At 48.5% G+C, this 18,979-nt stretch overlaps 1 protein-coding gene and 1 long non-coding RNA gene across 3 annotated transcripts in view; both read left to right on the top strand.

Annotated features, from left to right (window-relative positions):
- The window catches only part of DOCK1 (dedicator of cytokinesis 1), a 509,676-nt gene that overhangs the window by 454,171 nt on the left and 36,526 nt on the right, over positions 1–18,979 (top strand). For both annotated transcript variants that reach the window (XM_047703531.1, XM_047703532.1), the window contains exons 37-39: positions 248–338; positions 3,176–3,295; positions 18,262–18,351. In XM_047703531.1, coding sequence (XP_047559487.1) covers positions 248–338; positions 3,176–3,295; positions 18,262–18,351 — 301 coding nt within the window. The remainder of the gene's footprint in view (positions 1–247; positions 339–3,175; positions 3,296–18,261; positions 18,352–18,979) is intronic.
- On the top strand, positions 3,305–11,084 carry LOC125085233 (uncharacterized). Its single transcript, XR_007122821.1, has 2 exons — positions 3,305–8,864; positions 8,944–11,084. It is a non-coding gene; the product is annotated as an uncharacterized LOC125085233 (long non-coding RNA).

Genomic DNA, 18,979 nt, shown 5'->3' on the forward strand with positions numbered 1-18,979 from the left:
CTGTCTTCATTTTCAACCTGAAAAAGGAGCACTTAAAATTTTTTTACAAAATACTATTGTATATTACTCTTATTGGTTTTCCTTAGTGCTTTCTGCACCAAAAGTGTTCAAGGCATTGGGAATTGTGAACTCTGTGAAGAGAAAATGTAGATACAATTTACTGTTGAAGGTAGATTTTAACTCTTGCAATCTTCAACACAAATGATTTGTTGACATCTTAGACGATCACTCTGTTTTGTCATCTCAGATACCTGTACAAGCTGTGTGACCTACACAGAGAGTGTGACAACTACACGGAGGCAGCCTACACCTTGCTTCTCCACGCAAAACTTCTGAAGGTAACAGAAATTGCTACATACTTTCATGATTCTGTTGTTATAAATTCTGAGATGATTTAAAATTTTATTTTTCCATGATAAATTTTAATAAACCTATAATTTAAGTTCTTATGGACTTTGACTAAATGCAGTGACATAAAGATATTTAGAAGGCACTTTGATGACAGACTTGGCCCTATTGAATGCAGATTTAACAAGATGTTAGAGCGAATTATCACTAAGCATCATAAACACCCATCATTGGGGTGCTTGCTATCAATGAGTTAGAGATTCTCTGGGTCCTTCTTCATGCCAGCAGGATGTAGTAGTAGAGGAGGGTGCTGTCAATAAGAAGGAATTTCTGAGGTGGACAGTTAAGAGATAAAATGAAACGTATCCCCGATTACCTTAGAGAAGAGTTCTCATTGAGATATTGTACAGGTCCATCAGTTCACGTGAGACCTCCTGCCTGATTCTCCTGTAGTGTTGCTCCTGAGCACAGGTCTGGCATGACAACTTTCAGTTCCAGTGATTCTTTTGTTATGCACATATCTTTTGACATTGTTTGGTTGGTTGGTTTGTTTTCAATAATATATTCATGCTTTTCCCTCATATCCTTCTAGCCCAGCTAATCATACAGAGTAGACCCTCAGTAAATAATGGGATGGGTGGATGGATGATGAATGGAGGTTGATTGGTTGGATGGATTGAAGAATGGAAGTGTGGGTGGGTGGGTGAGTGGATGGACAGATAGATGACTGGTTGGCTGGATTAAAGAATGAGAATGTGGGTGGGTAGGTGAATGGATGGACGGATGGAAGTATGGGTGGGTAGAAGGATGGAAAGAAGGAGGGATGGAAGTGTGGGTGGGTAGGTGGATAGATGGGTGGATGAATGGATGGACACATTGAGGGATAGATGAGTGGGTGGGTAAATAGATTTATCGAAATGTGTAGGTAGATGGGAAGGTGGGAAGAAGGGTGGACGAGTGGATGGATGAAGGAAATGCTATACAACCTCTAGTTTTACATTTTAAAACTTCAGGTAATCATTAGATCATCCTTCCTATCACAACCTTATAAAAAAATTGAAAAATTATAAAGTAGATAGACAAGAACAATTAGGAGAATTAGAATTTAGTTGAGTAACCCAACAGAAAGACCACTCATTCAAGGAATCCTGTTTTCAAAATCAGGACAGCCCTTTGAGCACCAAAAACTGAATGAAAGAAAACCAGGAAAGATTACATTAAAACGGGCATTAAGCAATGTCTGTGAATGATGAGAAGCAGTAAGGAGGACACTGTATTGGGAGTGAAACTCCCAATAATCTTCCAGCCTTTGGACCAACCCCAAAATCTCCAGCATCTCTTGATGCTACAAATCTACACCCGCTGCTATGGAGACACTGGGGTGTGGGCGTTTACCTTTGCTTGAGAACAAAAGCGTCCGTGACAAAGAAAAGAGGAGAAGGCTCCATCTGGGGTCCTCATCAGTAGTCATCAATAGACCCCCTTTGGCTTCACAACACACAAAGTTCTCCCAAGGAGTGCGATTAGGATGATAGAGATTTCCCTTGGCATACCTGACACCAGCCGTACCACTAGGAATTCTAATGGTTTTCATTTGTGAGGAGCCCAGATTTCAATAATAAGGCATTTTTGCAAAGACGAAGGTATTTCTTTTTACCAGGGTTGAAATGGGGCTGACAAAATGCTCACGCAGCCTCCTCTCTCATAGTACATAAACGTCTGTCGAGCACAGATGGGTTCGTCATAATCACACGAGGGCGTTTCACATCCCAAACCACAGGCCCAGATGCATTATCTTTTCTACTGGGACTCTGGATTTTCCAGTTAAGTGGCGAATGCTCTGTAATTTCTCTCCACATCTTTTACACCATGATGTTTCACAGTTTTCCCTAAATACGTTTTGATATTGCATTCAGCGTGAACTCATGCTGGTTAATCAACTTATGAAAGGCATTATTTGAAAAAAGGCATTATTTGTACTGCTATGAAAAGTGTTCTTCAACGTGACAAATATATTCTTGTTCATTAACAAAACATTCTCAAATATAATCTTTTTTGGTTATTTTGTCAAAAACAAGAGCAGTAAAACCGTTAGCCTTGAGCCCTAGTAATCAAGTGAAATCATGTGAGTGTTTAAGTGGAAGGGGGAGAAGGATTTTTATTTCCCTGCTCAATATTTTTTTAAGTGATTTTAAAATGCAAGCAAGTTATTCGAGATCAGAACTTTATTTATTTTATTGTAGTTACACATTAGAATCACCTAAAATTTTAAATTTATCCCCCATGAAGGTAGGAATCTCGCTATGCCGCGAGAACCCCATAATTAATGATTTTGCAACGACTGGTTGTAGTCAGGATACGCAAGTCTGATTTTAAGGCGAAGCTTAAAGGTACGACTGGTATGTGAGGTCCTAGTGTCTTCTCTGCTGTTGACTAAAATGTTGAGCATCTCAAGATGGAGGGCAGCCCCCCGGGACGCCTCACCTGAGACAGCCCTAAATTGCCTGGCTCGTAATTCACCTCAGGCGTTACAAGACACTATCAGCAAGTGGATGGTTCTGTGATTTCCAGAAACTGCTGGGTTTCTCTTCTGTATGAATCTAGGCCCAGCTTTGCCTCCCTCTTGTCTTTCCTTCCTCGTGGGGCTTCTGCACAGAGGTTTTGCCCTCATTTCCAGGTCCCAGCAGCCCTGAGTGTCCCTGGGACCATGGCCTGCATGCGTGCAGGGCACGGGGTCCTCACTGTGGTGTATTCTGACCAACAGGGGCCAGGGGTGGCACTGGACACACCCTCGCCTGACCTGTCTTGTGCTTTGCTTTGGCCTCAGTGGTCGGAGGACGTGTGTGCGGCCCACCTCACCCAGCGGGACGGGTACCAGGCGACGACACAGGGCCAGCTGAAGGAACAGCTCTACCAGGAAATCATCCACTACTTCGACAAAGGCAAGGTAAAAAAAAAAAAAAAAAAAAAAAAAAAAAAAAAAAAAATTTCCCTCTGCTTTCCTTTTTATGTATACCTTCCTACAGCACACGTCGTGTAACACAGGACGTTTGTGGAACCGGACACTTGCCACAGACAGTGTATTGGCAGGTTTTATGCGTGGTCCACCCGCTGGGACTTCTGAGTAGAAATCCTAGCCCAAAACCCTGTAGTTCTTCCCTTTGCAGGGGCTCTGCAAGTAAGGACTAAGAAGCACAAGTGCTTTGCTTGTCCTGCTGGAGACAACCGTGTCTGGAACCTTGATTCGGAAAAGCTTCTGGGCACGTACAACAAATGGATTCCTTTAACGGTTTGCGTTTTTCTGTGACTGCTGAGAAATGAATCCTGTGGTAAGACCCGTAGTGCTCTGTTTTGGTGGATTCTAGATTAAGTGGCTCCCACAAATTGTTTATTCCTTGGAATTCTGTGAAAAGGAAACCTGCCATCATTTTTTCCAGCTAGTAACAGATCTCATTAGCGTAGTTTGTGATTCACATAAGCGGTAACTATCTGGGGGGGGGGGGGGGGGGATAGGTACCTGAACTTTGGAAGTTTTAAAAATCTGCCACCAAAGGGACTTTGGAGCTCATTCTGGGACTTCCTCAGGATTTGGAACTTCTCTTGGTTACCTGCTTTGTTTCTTCACTCAGGGGAAGGTAACCAGAGACTCCATGGAGGGACTGTGTGCGTCTCCTAGGGCTCCTGTAGGAAAGCACTACCAACTGAGTGGCCTTAAATGACAGCAGTGGGTTCTGTCACCGTCCTGGATGCTCTCAGTCTGACGCAAATGTGTTGGCAGGGCCGTGCTCTCTGTGTGAGGATGACGTAAGGGAGAATCTGTTCTGTGCCTTCCTCTTAGTTCCTGGGGCTGCTGGCCACCCTCGGCGTCCCAAGCTCCGCCCCTGACAGCACATGGCACCCACCCTGTGTGTGTCGCCATGTCCAGATTGCCCTCTTCCAGGCCCACTGGTCTTTGGATTTACTGCCCGGTCTGGTGTGACCTCCTCTTCACTGATCACATCCAAGGGCCCTATTTCCAAATAAGTTCACATTCACAGAAACCAGGGATTAAGACTTCAACATATGTTTGGAGGGGAGGGAGCGGGGGGAGGCAGGACACATACAGTTCTACCCACAACAGCACTTAGAGCACAAAAGGATGATGGCCACCTCTTTTCGTGGCTGTCGATATAGACCAAACCCTGCTGGAAAGATAATGTGTGTTGTATTCATTCCCTACTGTCCTTGACATAGACAAAAAAATCAAACTATTCAGAATAGCATGGAGATCGCCCAGAGGCCACTTGGAAATGTTCTGTGGATTACGCCTGGTCCTGCAGTGGAATGGAATATATTTCTTCATAGCAACGAGATGCTTTCATAATTAAGGCTGATTACTAAAATTTTATTAGTTCAGCTGGGGGAACCCTGTTTCTCAGCAAAGTCCTAGAAGAAATGAGGCTGATTCAGCCATTCCTTACCCTGATGACTTCCTGGCTTGCTGTCTTCTGGCCTTGGAGTGGGCAGAGCAGGAAAGGGGCCTGGGAGAGCCGAATGTCATCGGAGCTGAAGGAATGTGTGCGTTTGCTCATGACCATTCTGGGCTCTCACAGTTTCGATGCACCCTCTGACAGTGTCAGCCCTGAGACTTCCTCCTGTCACCCCTTATTCCCTCCCTCACACCCTCTATTCCGGCCACGTCACCCAAATGTGGGGGAGCCTCATACACACCAGCCCTGCCTGCCTCTGCCCAGGGGCTTCTGCTTCTCCTGCTCTTGGCTGTTTTCTTCCCATCTCAGCTTGAATGTCATCCCTCCTCTGACCCCCACGATGTCCTCTCCTCCTCCACAGCACTCTACAGTTTGCAGCGGTAAGTTTGTGCGTGTAGATTGTCAGCAGCTCTATCAATAGCCTGTCAGCACCAAGAACATAGTAGCCACACATTTTCTTCCCACCGTGTGTCTAATTCTCAAAATGATTGGCATGTAACCCGGTGGGCATTTGTTGGAGAAACCAGTGAAAGAGTGAATGGATACTCAGCAGTTAAGAGTGACTCCTGACAGTGGGAAATGCTCATTTATCACAGGTCAGTGGCCTTCAATAAATAATAAATCAAAGAACAGAGTCCTTTTCATTTTTAGCAGAGGCAGCCTTGTATGGAAAGAGGAAAGAAAAGAATGTGTTCAGTTTAGAATAGAGTGGTTCTCAACTGGGACCCTCAGGAGACATTTGAGGTTGGCGTGACTGGGGGAGTAGGTAGTCCTCATCCTGGTGGATGAAGGTCAGGGACACTGCTGAGCATCCTGGAACGTACAGACAGTCATACAACAAAGAATTCTCCAGCCCGAAATGTCAGTATTACCAAGGTTGAGACATCCTGGTTTTGAAAAAGCTCAAGTGACAAAACATTAGAGGCAGAAAGACAAGCCGGCAGAGGGAGCGCTCTCACGTGGTCCTGTTTTCGGAAGAGACACGGAGATGGTTACGGGAAAGTGACCAGTTGGCTTACCTGGAGTCCGGAAGACTGTGCTTGTTAATCACAGTGTACGAGGGTTGTCTCCACAGTAGCTTTTAGACTTGTCTTGGCAAAACAGATTGAAAAGCACTTTCTGAGGATTTGTTACTTTTCCACCAGAGTGTCAGAGAACCAAAGCCCCCTCATCCATCCGAAGCTCACTGGGAGAGTGAGCACAGGTGAGGGAGAAAGTTCGTCAGATGAGATCTAAAGTACCCAGGTGATTAGCTTCGAGGCACAAAAACTCAGTCTGACGTCAACAAGCATGACATTTCCTGGGAAGAAGAGAACAGAAGGAAGCAATTACTCATCACCTCCATCAGTCCCCATGGGTAGGAATATGCTAGAGTTTCAGCCTCCTGAAGTCTCAGTGGCTCTGGGCCACCCAGGGGTGTTTTCCACTCATGCCACGTGTGTGTCCTGCTGTCCCAGAGCCCAGATGGGCACGGGTTCCACTACAAAGAAACGCAGCCATGAAGGGATGGCGAGTTGCCAGACCAGGCCTTGCACACCCTTGTCCAGAACTGACCCACGCGTTTCTGCTCATGCCATTGGCTAAAGCAAATCACGGGACCACAGTGGGCCCCAGGGGGTGGAAGTGCCCAGAAGGAGGGGCAGACGTGCAGCACCTCCCCCTTTGAAGTAGACATGTGAGTCGGGCTTCTAACGGGGGGCTCTCAAGGCACGTGGATATTACCCCAGTAGGTGTATGTTCTAGAAAAGGTGATATACACACAAGTCCCCCAGCTAGTACAGCTCTCCACAGCTGGACATGTGAAAATGGAGATATCTCACAGAACCTGGTGTTGGGCTTTGATTGCCATTTCTCCATAGTTGAATTTCCTTCTTCCGTCAGGGCAGGGCTGGGCATGGCATGCACAGCAGGAGAAAGTGAGCTCCTGTTCTGTGTGCCTAGGACCCTGGAAACTGCCCAGCCAGGGAGGGAGGGAGGTAGGAGGTCACAGAAGGGATCAGAGTTGGGCACTTTGTGCCAGATCACTTTCATTTGGACATGGGTGTCCCTGCCGGGTGGAGGTCTGTGCAGGACTTGAGAAAAAGAATGTCCTCTGTGCCTTTTCGGAATACAGTGGAGTAAGACAAGTGGCTGTGCTCATTGCTGCAGATCACCAGAGCTGATTTTGGGAGAGCCTCAATGTACACGTTTCCATACCCCATTCCCAGATTGCAGTCACCTTGGGGGGAGCCTATCTCGCAGTGGCTCTTGGGTGATGGATGGCGAGTATTCTAGGCAATGGGAATTTGAGAAGGGCCTCAGTTGATGCAGGGGACCCCTGAGCAGGTGCACAGGGGAAGCTGGCACTCAGGCAGTGGGTGGGACTGTAACCTGAGCATTCTGATCCTAGAGTCACAAGGGACATGTGGTCATTGGTGCCTGAACATAGTCATTGGCATCTGAAGTGTGGCCAGTCCAAACCAAGATGGGCTGTCAGCATATAATACATGCAGGATTTTTAGGACTTAGTGTAAAGTAAAGAACATTGTTGAGAGCTGAGTTGTTTGTGCCAGAAATTCACATGGTCAGGTCCTAATCTCTAGGACCTCAGGATGTGACTGCCTTTCGACCTCCGTCCATGAAAGAGTTGATAAAGTAAAGTGAGGTCACTGGGATGGGCCCTGATCCAATCAGACCTGTGCACTTCTAAGAAGAGATTAGGACACAGACACACAGTAAGGACCCTGTGAGGGCAGAGTGAGAAGAGGTGCCTGTACACGCCAAGGACAGAGGCCTCCAAAGAAACCGTCCAGCCTGGGGCTTGGTCTTGGACGTGCAGCCTCCAGAACTCTGAGGCGATAAGTGAAGGGCGGGTACCCAGTCCATGTACGTACTTGCAGCCACTAGAGCGACTCATGCCAACATCAAATATCCCACTAATTTCTGTGTTCTGATTACATGCCAGAATGGTAATGTTGTAGGTAAATTTTACTAAAATGAATTCCATTTTTTAAAATGTGGCTACTAGTAATTTGAAGTGACATACTTCTCGTGCATCATGTTTCTATTGGACGGTGCTGATCTGAGCCAAAGACTCTGTTACTGAGTGTCTAGACCCTGGTCCTGCTGGCACGTCCATCCACGTGCTGGTGTGAAGGGAGGGTTTGCCCTTCACCCTCCGGGGCCGTCTCAGGCAGCTGGGACTGCTTCTGTGCCTGTTGGCACTCGTGCTGAGTGGATATTTGAAAAACTAGACAGTAACTAAGAGAATTAGAACATGGGGACCAAAGCCAGGAAATAATAGAACTTATGTCAGTACGGAAAGGGAAAGCATGACAACAAGCATCAATATTAGATTTTTTTTCCTGTGACCCAATGTCTTTTCTACAATTTGGGGGGGAAAAAAAACCTGTCAGGAGTGTGGGAGTTATTCACGTCAGGAAATTTGAGGGGACGCGTGAGTCAGGGACTCCTTTAGGGCAGAGGATTCTTGGAAGGGAAAACACGGGGCAAATGTTAGGCAAGGAAAGAGGCAGAAACAGAGCTGTGAATGAAGACGAACCATGAGAAACCAAGAAAAACCAACGTAGCTTTGTTGGAGCAGGTGCAGCTTTCTGTGCTTATTTTATCTTATTTTATTTTTAAAATGTAGCATCATGCCCCTCAGGTATGCTGTTCTCTTTCCTGCTTTGGCCAAAATCAGTTATACTCCCAAGCTCTGAAGGATAAGTCACGTTCTCTCAGTGTGATTTGCGTATTTAAGTGCCTTTGGGAATGACAGCCCCTGACAGACGCCCTCTGATACCTGCACTGGCTGGGCCGGGATCCTACCTGAGGCCCTGCTGAGCAGTTCCAGTCTTTGGACGGAGAAGGTCTTTCTAGAGCCAGCTCATCCACCGTCCTCTTTTCACGAGCTCTCTCTTTCCGGCATCTGGTCCCATGGGCCTGCCCCCATCTCCCTGCCACTCTTCCCCGGGGGCTACCACACTTCATGAGACATAAAGTAAAGTGTGTGGCCACAGTATCTAGCATGGCTTGAAGCACTTCAAAGATCCCCATGCCCCTGGGGTCCCCCAACCTCCTCCATCAATCCCCCCACCTCCATCAATCCCCCCACCTCCACCAGTCCCCCCACCTCCTCCACCAGTACCCCCACCTCCTCCTTCAATCCTCTCTCTACCCACAACATCTGGCCTTTGTCGAGAAAAGGCCAGATTTTCTTTGATTCCCAACCGCCTGGACTTGCCATGGTCTTCCCTGGGTGTGGAAGGTCCCCTTATCGCCTGCTGTCGCGTTCCCACGCTCTCTCCATCTTGGGCCCTCCCTGCCCCCACTGTCCATGAAGATATCATCCTAGGCACTCATTGCCCTGGCCTTAGAACTATTTCTGTGTCTCCTGTCTCTCCACTCTTTGAATATCTCACCCTTTTCAGCCCCCTGAGCACTCCGAGGATCTTGGTAAAATGCAGACTGCGATTCAGTAGGTCTTGGGTGGGGCCCGAGGCTGCGTATTTCTAAGCAACTCCTGGTAATGACAAGGGAGCGGGTCCAGGGACCACCTCAGTCACCAGGCCCTGCTTTGGCTGAAGCTCCTTGAGCTTCTGTGTCCCTCTCAGAGAGACCAGTGCTGCATAGGAACTGGACACTCGGGGGAAAAATGTTTTTCGTAAACTTTACTTTTGAGAGCAGTTTTGGGTTTACAACAGAATTGAATGGGAAGTGTAGGGAGTTTCCTTCCCCCTTCCCCACCCTGCCCTGACACAGGCACAGCTCCCCCACCATCAGCGCTGCCGTTCTGGTTCGTCTTTTGCTGAGGGGAGCACATTCTGGCCGGCACTTGAGCAAAAGACTTGGAAAGGGCACCGTCACTCAGACATGCCACAAAGTGCCTTCTGTTAGGCATGTTTGTCTCCTCTGTGTGGTCTTGCTTCCTGGCCCAGACTCTGAGTCCCTGAGAGATCTAAGGGGGCAGATCCCTGAGCTCACTTCTACAGTGTGTGAGCTCTGGGGGGGCTGGGGAAGCGTTCCCCAGGCTCCTTTCCTGAGGCTGATGCTTGCTCTACTTCAGTACCATGTTCACTGCAGAGCCTACAGATCAGACAAAGACAATCTTGCAAAACCTGAGCGGGCTTTTCCTTCCTGAATTCTGTACATCTTCTAGAAACGACAGTTCTCGGTCAGGATGGCTGCGGGGGCTCATCAGTGAGTGAGCAGGACCGTCACACTGGGAGGGTGTCCGGGGTGGGCCACGACCTCTGATTTCATTGCTGACCCAGGTTCTATCCCCAACGCCATGATATGCGTGCCGTGATCTGCGTGATCGCGTGATGCAGGATCATTGAAATCACAAGAATTTGGTGTGATCTCACATTTATTTCATCTTAAGGGGAAAACATTACAGCTCTGATTTTAAAACCTATATCTGGGTAAGGGGATCTCACGGCACGGTTGCATTTAAAGGCTGGGGATCACGAAATTCTAAAATGGAAACTCAACAGGGCCTCAGTCTGGCAAAAGTATGACTCAGTTAAAGCTTCATCGATACAGGCTGTCACCATGTGGCTGGGTCCTTGTGTCATTAAGAAAGTCTTCATTATGTCCTTAATGTATGGAAACTAGGCATTCCAGAGCTCATTTGCACTGTTAAATTTATTCATCTTCCCAAGGGACACAGGGACAGAATCCAAGGCAGGGACGTCCCTCGAACACCTTGGCGGGAAGTGAAGGAGCGGGTACCCGTGGAAGGCGTCCCAGGGGCTGCGGGGATGGCGGAGGACAAGGGACCAGCCTTGGAGTATATTAAAAGTTTCCTCTGCCTTTGTGCTCTGAACGCTGTAAAACTGAATGGATTTTCTTCTGCTTAATACCGGACACTCCGGCTTTTGAATTCTGTCCTGTTATCTTTCCGTGTTTCTTCCACATGAAGTCATTCTTCTATTTTTGCCTTTCTATCGTTTTAAAAAGTTTTGAATGTCTTTCAGCCAAGCTCTTGGGCTTTTCATCTTTTTCTCTCTCTCCATAAAACGTCATTTCCATCTGTTGCCCCTTTCATTCTTTTACGGTTCTTCCTTCCTGGGCTAATAACCACTCCTAGCTCCTTCTCCATTCTGCTCTTACCACCCGTTTGAGCGTCCCCCTTAAAGCCTGCTGTCGGGTTTCATCCTGGCAGAGGGCATTCTTTCCCGAGCACCTTCTGCATTGTCTGCCTTATTGTGTTTGGTTGAGGCCTAGTAATTTTCAATAAAGCCCTTAATCCAAGTGCTTCGCTGAAAATTACCAGGCTTTTCTATGGAGGATGAGTCAAAAATAGCAGCCGTGCTATCAGGAGAGCGGCGTCGGAGTGCGGGAGTCCGCCGTAAGCCGCGTTAAGCCACCTCTGAAACTGGGAAGCAGCCCGGCGGGGCCTGGAGAGGGAGAGCGGGACTGCTGGCCGGTGTGCGGGGCGAGGCTCCGACTCGGCTTCCAGCCGCAGCTCCCTTTCCTTTTCCCTTAAAATAACCTCGCCTCGACAAAGTTCGCACTTTGCCTTGTGCCCAAGTCAAAAATGAGGCATTGCGCGTCTTCCTGTGAACTAAAAATAGGGATTTGGGGAGTCAGTGTCTGCATTTGGTGAAATGATTCCACTTCTCTAAGTCTTTGGGGTGAACTTTTCTCATCCCATGAGTTTCCCTTTAAAAATTTTTTTTTTAATTTTTATTTATTTGACAGAGAGAGAGATATCACAAGTAGGCGGAGAGGCAGGCAGAGAGAGAGGAAGAAGCAGGCTCCCCGCCGAGCAGAGATCCCGATGCGGGGCTCGATCCCAGGACCCTGGGATCACGACCTGAGCTGAAGGCAGAGGCTTTAACCCACTGAGCCACCCAGGCGCCCCTGAGTTTCCCTTTTAAAGCGCGGCGGTGATTGCGGGGACTTCAGGCACAGGCGGAGACGCCATCTTCCTGGGTTCCTCTCAGCATCCCCAGATGTTTGGGCATCTGGATATTTGCCAGCATCTGTTCAGTTAGGGAGAATCTGACCTGCTAATGTGTTCGCAGAGATCACGTTGATACTGATTTGCTTCTATAAAAAAGGAATGAGTTTGTCTTTTTATCAAAGCATGAGCGAAATCAGTGCTTAGAGTCTGTAACCACACTACTCCCCACAGTCTGCAGGGTCCCTAACAGGTGTTCCATGGCCAGGGCTGGAATGACGGAGGCCTGCCTCCAGGGGGGCCAGTCCATCCCTGGGCTTGTGTGCAAGCAGATACGTAAAACCTTCCTCTGGTCCGTCATGCTGGTGGGTGCTAGGTGTACCTGTCTAACAAGTGTGGGAGTGACTGCTTCTTTTAGGGAGAAAGGAAAAGCTTCCTGGAGGAGGTGACACGTAGATGGGCTCCTGAGGAAGGAGATAAAGTTTGCCTGGCAATGGCTGGGAGAAGCAGGAATGGTAAGGAGTAGGAGTCATGCTAGCTCACAGAGGGCTCCCGGGCCTTCTTGCTTTTCTGGGGATGCCAAGGAATGTGTCTACAGGCTGGGGGGTGAGGGGTCCCGAGACACACTGACGTAGGAGACTTGAGAGCCACTTAGCCCTTGGCCTCGTAAGTCTCCTGAGAATTGGATTTACTGCATCAGGCACAAGGAGCCCTTGAGATCGCATGAGAAGAGGCAACGGTGACTTCATTTTCTTCTTGTCCAGCAGAGGAGGGCGGTGTTGGCTGGGGGAGTGGGGGTGGAGACCCTCGGGGAGGCCAAAGCAGCTGTCCAGGCCTGGGATGCGGTGGCCCCAGGCAAAGTGGCTGGCAGCAGGGATCACAAAAGGGAGGTGATGTCTCCAGAGACTTGAAGTCAGCTGATCACAGAGAGCCTCTTAAATGGGCCGATGTCAGAAGAGCAAATGCCGGGAGGAGCCAGGGTGCCCGGCACAGCCCAGTTGCCTGAGGCAGAGCGAGGGTCTGTGTCCTCACGGGGCTGCGCAGTCGGAAGAGACGCTCTAGCTAAGCCCAGTGAGGTTTCACCTCCCACGAGGCAGTGAAAGCCGTTCCAAGGGACGAGGCTCCGTTCCTGGCCCATGTTCATTCTCTTTTCCGAGTAGTTGACTCTCCAGCAAGCAGTTCCCCGGCACTGTGATGCCCCGTCACCCTCCACGCATCCCTGGTGTACACTCATCCACCGGTCTCTGTCTATCCCTGTATGCTCTTCTTCCGTCCTGTTGGAGGGATGGGCTCTCCACGCCCCTGCCCTGTGCCCCGGAGCCCCTTGCCTGTTCCTGGACGTCAGGCCAGCCTGTCTGTCCTGTCTGCAGTGTCCGTGTTTTGCTCTCTGTAGGCTAATAATACATATTCGCCTATATCTGTGCCCCTGTTTCTCCCATCTTAAGAAGTTCTCTCTCGTTCTGACTCCTCTCTCCAGCCACTGTCAGTCTCCTCCTTCCTGCACTGTTCCTCAAAGAGCTCTCTGTCCTCACTTCTGTCCCTCTCCCTGTTCTCTAGAGCCTGCTCCCATCATAGATGCCCAGTAACCCCCCGCGGAACAGAGCAGCGTTCCTTCTTTGCCGCCTGACGTAGGCTTTTCTCTTGCAGGACTGAGATGTCCTGGCCAGAAGAAAAACCGCAAAACCTCTATGTTATAAAGATATCTTTCCTTCCTTGTTTTTCCTTTCAGGGCGTTAAAAGCTGAGCAGATAGTTTCCTGTCCCGACAGGTAAAGAATTTCTGTCGGGGAGAAACAGGTCAGGTTCATGACCGAGACTTAGATGGGCAGTGATTCCTTGAGTACTTGACTGCTCAGAGGGGCAGGGTTTATTGTTGATGTGGTTTGAAAACCTTGTCATCGAGGCTCCCTGAGCCCAGCCCAAGTCCCAGGTCCCCCTGGCTTCCTGACCTGTCTGACCAGCTTTCTTGGGTGCTGACTCTGTCTCTGCCCCCTCAAGAGGAGGACAGTATTATGACTGCCCGATCGGGCAGCTCTGAGCTGCAGACCACAGAGACAGTGCACCTGCTGGGCTGGGAAGGGGGAGCCTGACCCTGTCCCTGAGAAATGTCTTTGGAAAAATATGGCTCCTTTGATTTGATCAGCCAACGCCAGGTGAAAACACCAGGACCCAGGATGGGGCTTGGCTCAGAAAAGCAAGAGGCCTAGAGAGAGGGTGAGGCCTGCAGGGTCTCTGTTTTTTCAGCTGAGCCACAGCCCTTGGAGTCACCGTGGCCCTTCTCATGACACACATTTTCTCTGGGGACTCCTTCCCCTCCTGCTAGAGGGACTGGAAAGAGACTGACGCACAGGCTCCTGGACCCGCTTACTGGACAAGACCTAAATCTGGTTCTGGGCCTCCTCGCTTCCCTCTGTGCTGCGGGACCTCAGCTGGAGTTCTGGATTCTTCCATGCCATAGCACCTTCATCCATTCAGACGTGAGAGACCTACATGGGGTGGGAAATTCAGAGGTTGCTGAATATGAGTCTTCCCCCAACAATTGCCTGGAGAAACAGCTAACTTGTAGAGAAACAGCTGAAACCTGGCGTCCCATAAAACGTCTTCACTGGGGACTCCTGGGGGGCTCAGTTGGTTAAGTATCTGCCTTTGGCTCAGGTTATGATCACACACCCACGGTCCCGGAATCAAGGCCCACGTCGGCCTCCATGCTCATCAAGGAGTCTGCTTCTCCCTCCCTCTGCCCCTGCTCATGTGCTTTTTCTCTTTCTCTCTCAAATAAATAAATAAACAAATAAAATCTTAAAACAAAACAAAACAAAAAGCATCTTCACCAGTGAGTCATTTAGACTAGTAAGTGAATTAAACCAGAGTTGTCCACGCAGTCCCAGTGAGTCATTGCCAGCCTGAATTATCAAAAAGGGACAGTTGTCCCGGTTGGCGTCTTCTCTCTCGTCTGCCATGGCTCCTTTGTCCAGGGAGGTCAGTGTTGTTCTGCCCGAGTGGCTCGCCGTCAACTGAGTAGTTCTCCGTAGGAAATCTGTAGCTGTTCTGTTCTCTACAGCCACTGTGTGGGAATTAAGGGAAGAGTTTCATCAGAAGAAGAAAAAAAAAAGTTCTGGGCGCCTGGGGGGCGCAGTCGGTTGAACATCCAACTCTTGGTTTCGGCTCAGGTCATGATCTCAGGGTCATGAGATCAAGCCCTGCATGGAGCATGGTGTCTGCTTGAGATTCTCTCTCTCTCCCTGCCCTCCCACTTGTGCATGCTCGCTCTCTCTCAAGTAAATAAATCTTTTTAAAAAGAAAAAAGGAAAAAAAAATTATATTCATGAAATGTGAAGAAATGGGACTTCCTGAAACTGGGAGGTTCAGAATGATGGGGACGAGATGGTCCTCTCCAGCATGAAGGAGCCAAAATCCTCTGACAGCAAGAGCTGGTGGGACGGTGCTCTGTGCTGCGAGTAACCCACGATGTCAAGAACGCAATAAAGTGGATTAAGGATTTTTTTTTTTTTTAAAGATTTTATTTATTTGACAGAGAGATCACAAGCAGGCAGAGAGGCAGGCAGAGAGAGAGGAGGAAGCAGGCTCCCTGCTGAGCGGAGAGCCCGATGCGGGACTCGATCCCAGGACCCTGAGATCATGACCTGAGCCGAAGGCAGCGGCTTAACCCACTGAGCCACCCAGGCGCCCCTGGATTAAGGATTTTAATCAGAAAACAGGGCCGTGTGAGGATCTGGTGCTGTTTCATTCAGGGCTATGGTAAACCTCATCGCCTCGCCCAGGAGCTGAGGCAGGACGTTCAAACCCACAGGTCAAAGCGATTCTTCCCTGGAGGCCATGTCGATGTTGACCGCATGGCATCTGTCTTCTCCCTGGTACTGAAGTATCTTTCAGGGTGTTCATATCGGGAATAGGAATTGCCCCCGCTCCTTTGAGCCCGGTCCAATTAAAAGTAGACGAAAATCTCCCTAATGCAGAATCCTTTAAGGCCCTGGGCGGGGGAGGGAGTGGGGAGAAGGTGTATTTATAGAGAATCTGATAGAAAACACAACGTGTCACCTCAGGGTGAGTCGGATAAGATATTTATTCGAGACTAACATTTCTTTTAAAAACAATTACTTGTGATATGTATCTAAAGCATCTCATCTGTCTTTTAGGATAAACACAGATTAAGCTTTTACTCAGTAATAAATTAGATGCCCAAACATTCTAGGCAATTAATAGAGTATGTGTTTGCTTGCACAAAACTTGAACAAAATTCCCTTGACAGAGAATCACAAGTAAAGGTAGTGTTTTCTTTGAAATGGAAAGACTCTAAGGGAGGAATTGGTCACTGGAGCTTTAAAGAAATACAAAGTGCGAGAGGCTTCTTCTTCCTAGAAATGTGAGTTTGGGCCCCGGCAGAGGACCCAGGAGGATCTGAGGCCGCAGATTAAAACAGAGAATGCAGGGCAGCTCTGAACGCTCCAGCAGGATGGAGACTTGATGGCTCTGGGGAGGGGAACAGGTGCACGGACCCAGGAAGGGCGTCTTGGCCACTTTCTCTTCCCTGGGCACTGGTCCCATCTCAGAAATCTTTTCCTACTCTGGGCTCATTTTTATTTTGTCTTGCAGAGTATTAAAGTGTAACTCCTATTCCAGAATAGCTTTTTTCCTCCTAAAAAAGAGCAGATGGTTTATTTAAGCAGTGGCTCTAAGGAGTATTCTAAATCTATTGGGCTGTTTAGTAATAGGTAAGGCCCTCGCTGGTCATTCTACTAAGAAGCCAAGACCAACCAGCAGAGGAGTCCTCAGCAACAAGGATGTGCCAGGAAGGGGCCCAGCAGCTTGCTTCTCAGCAGGAGCCTGGGCTTCGTGGTTAGCCCAGTATCCTCTCAAACCCATCCCAGTAGGAGGGAGTGGGAGATGCGGGAAATGCTCTGACATCATCGTTGTTACGGCTGAATGTTTGTGTTCTTCCCTCCCCACCCCGAACCACCAAATTCATCTGTTGATCTACCACCTAATAGTATTCAGAGATGGAACCTTTGGGATGTGATTATGTTCATATTGGGTCGTGAGTAGGGTTGGCGCCACAATGGGATGCCTGCTCTTCTACGAAGAAGAAGAGACCTTGCTCAAGGCCCTTGGAGCACACAGTGAGAAGGTGCTGGCCCACAAGTCAAGAAGAGAGCCCACACCAAGAACTGAATCTGCCTGCACCTTGATCTTGGACATGCCAGCTTCCAGAACTGTGAGAAATAAATGTCTGCTATTTAAGCTGCCCCATCTACAGTGCTTTATTATATATAGCAGCCCAAACTATGACAGCCATCAAAAGCAAGAACTTTGGAAGAAGATCAGGCTGGGCCTGGTATACCTCTCTGTGCCTTGGGCAACTTACTGATCTGTCTGATCCCCAACCTCCTTATCTGCAAAATGGGTATAATGAAGTCCCCCCTGACAAGGCAGGGGACTTGCTGGACAGAGAGCAAGTTCGGAGTCACTTGTCCTGACTTGAGCACTACCATCTTGTGGGAATAGTGGCAGTCAGGAAATGGATGGTTCCTGGCTGTGGACATATGTGGGATGGTGTCATGCTTTCCTGATTCGAAGTCAGCAAGCTTCAGTTCTTTTGATAAACATTCTTGAGCAAACCCTCGGCTATGGTCCAGTGGTTTCCACTAACGCTCAGTTCCTCAAGGGGCTTGTGGTCTCTGAGAAGGAATGACACAGAAGCACTTCAGTTTCTCTACGTAACCAGAAGGTCGGAAGTCAGGGGATGCTGGGTCATCGTGAGGGCACGAGAGTTGGCACCCAGAAAGCCTTCCTGGAGGAGATGGTTCCTCCATATGTGACCTATTCTTCTTGAGTAAACCACTTGATTTTCCCCAAGAAAAATAAGGGAAATTCAGGTCTTACCGTATGCATCAGCAAAGTATTCTGTATGTCAAAATTTATCAGCTTTCTAATAAGTCAGTTACCTGATTGGAAATCCTCTTTCAAACTAATACCCCAGAAGGTTCCCTCTTTCAGAATGATGGCAGGCTTTATAGCCTCACAGTATTTGCACACACAAAGCAACTCCTTGTGAGCTTTCATTTAGAGTTGAAATATATCCTGTTCTTCCTGACAGTCCAGTGTTTGTTTAATGGGACGATTGGGGAAAGGAGCAAAACCAGGCTCCTTGGAGCCTCTCCTGCACGGCGGCTCCTTCCGCTGGCTCCCCTGTTGCTCCGACCAGCGGGCTTCAGCAGCCGTGCCTGGCAGCCGGAGAGAGGACAGAGTGGGCCAGACCTGGTGGGCAGAGTGCTCTGACCCTGGGCAGAGGCCAGCATGACTGACCAGCCAGCAGTGGACCCGTTTAGTCAACTGACGTCTGGTCATGAGCCAAAGGGCCGTAGACTCCAAAAAATGCTTGTATTTTTGTGACATTATTCCTGTAGTGTTTTCAGATTCGGCAAGCGTGTTTCCAGATTGTTTTATGACGAACAGTTGTATTTTACTCTTTCATTCTTTGACTGCATGATGACGCGTTGGGTTTCTCTTTCTCCTTTTTCTTTCTTTTTCCTCACAGATGTGGGAGGAGGCCATTGCTCTTGGTAAGGAACTTGCCGAACAGTATGAAAACGAGATGTTTGATTACGAACAGCTCAGTGAGTTGCTGGTAAGTCCACTTTTCTTTATAGTTAAATGAACACGGGTGATCTATGCTTGTTTTTCTGGGATTTCCCTTTCCGTTTTAACTCGGAGATTCTCTTCAGGTCTTCTGCAGCTGTGGCCATGGTCCTCCATTTTGTCCAGGAGGACGGTCTTGATGTATTTGCTGGCTGATTCTGGCCCACAAGTACTCACTTATATTCCCAGCAGGGCTTTGGAAGCCAGACTCTACAATTTTTCTGAGCTTTTATATGTCAACAACTGCTGGCTCCATGCGTACAGTGCTCTTGACGGCCTGAGAGTCTCTGAGAGTCGCTGCTGGATTAAAACTGGCCCCGTCCATGAGGCGGGTGGGTGGTGGGTGGTGGGAGAGGAGCCTAGACCTTTCTCCTGCCATTAATTTAGACCAGAATTCTGCCCTTTTAAATTCTTCTTTAATGTATCCCAGTATCTAATTGATACCAGTTTTTTAAGTCCTGAAAACTAGCCATTTAATTATAAGAAAAAAACATTTCTCTGGCACCTCTTTGGTTATCAGAAACATGGATAAATCCTACTGGTTACTGAATTTGGCTCTTCTGGTTAGATTCTCTGCTAAACATTGGGGGTGAGTGACAGATTCTGTCAAAGCCGCA

Source organism: Lutra lutra, chromosome 14 (genome assembly GCF_902655055.1).
Source record: "Lutra lutra chromosome 14, mLutLut1.2, whole genome shotgun sequence".
Taxonomy (NCBI): Eukaryota; Metazoa; Chordata; class Mammalia; order Carnivora; family Mustelidae; genus Lutra; species Lutra lutra.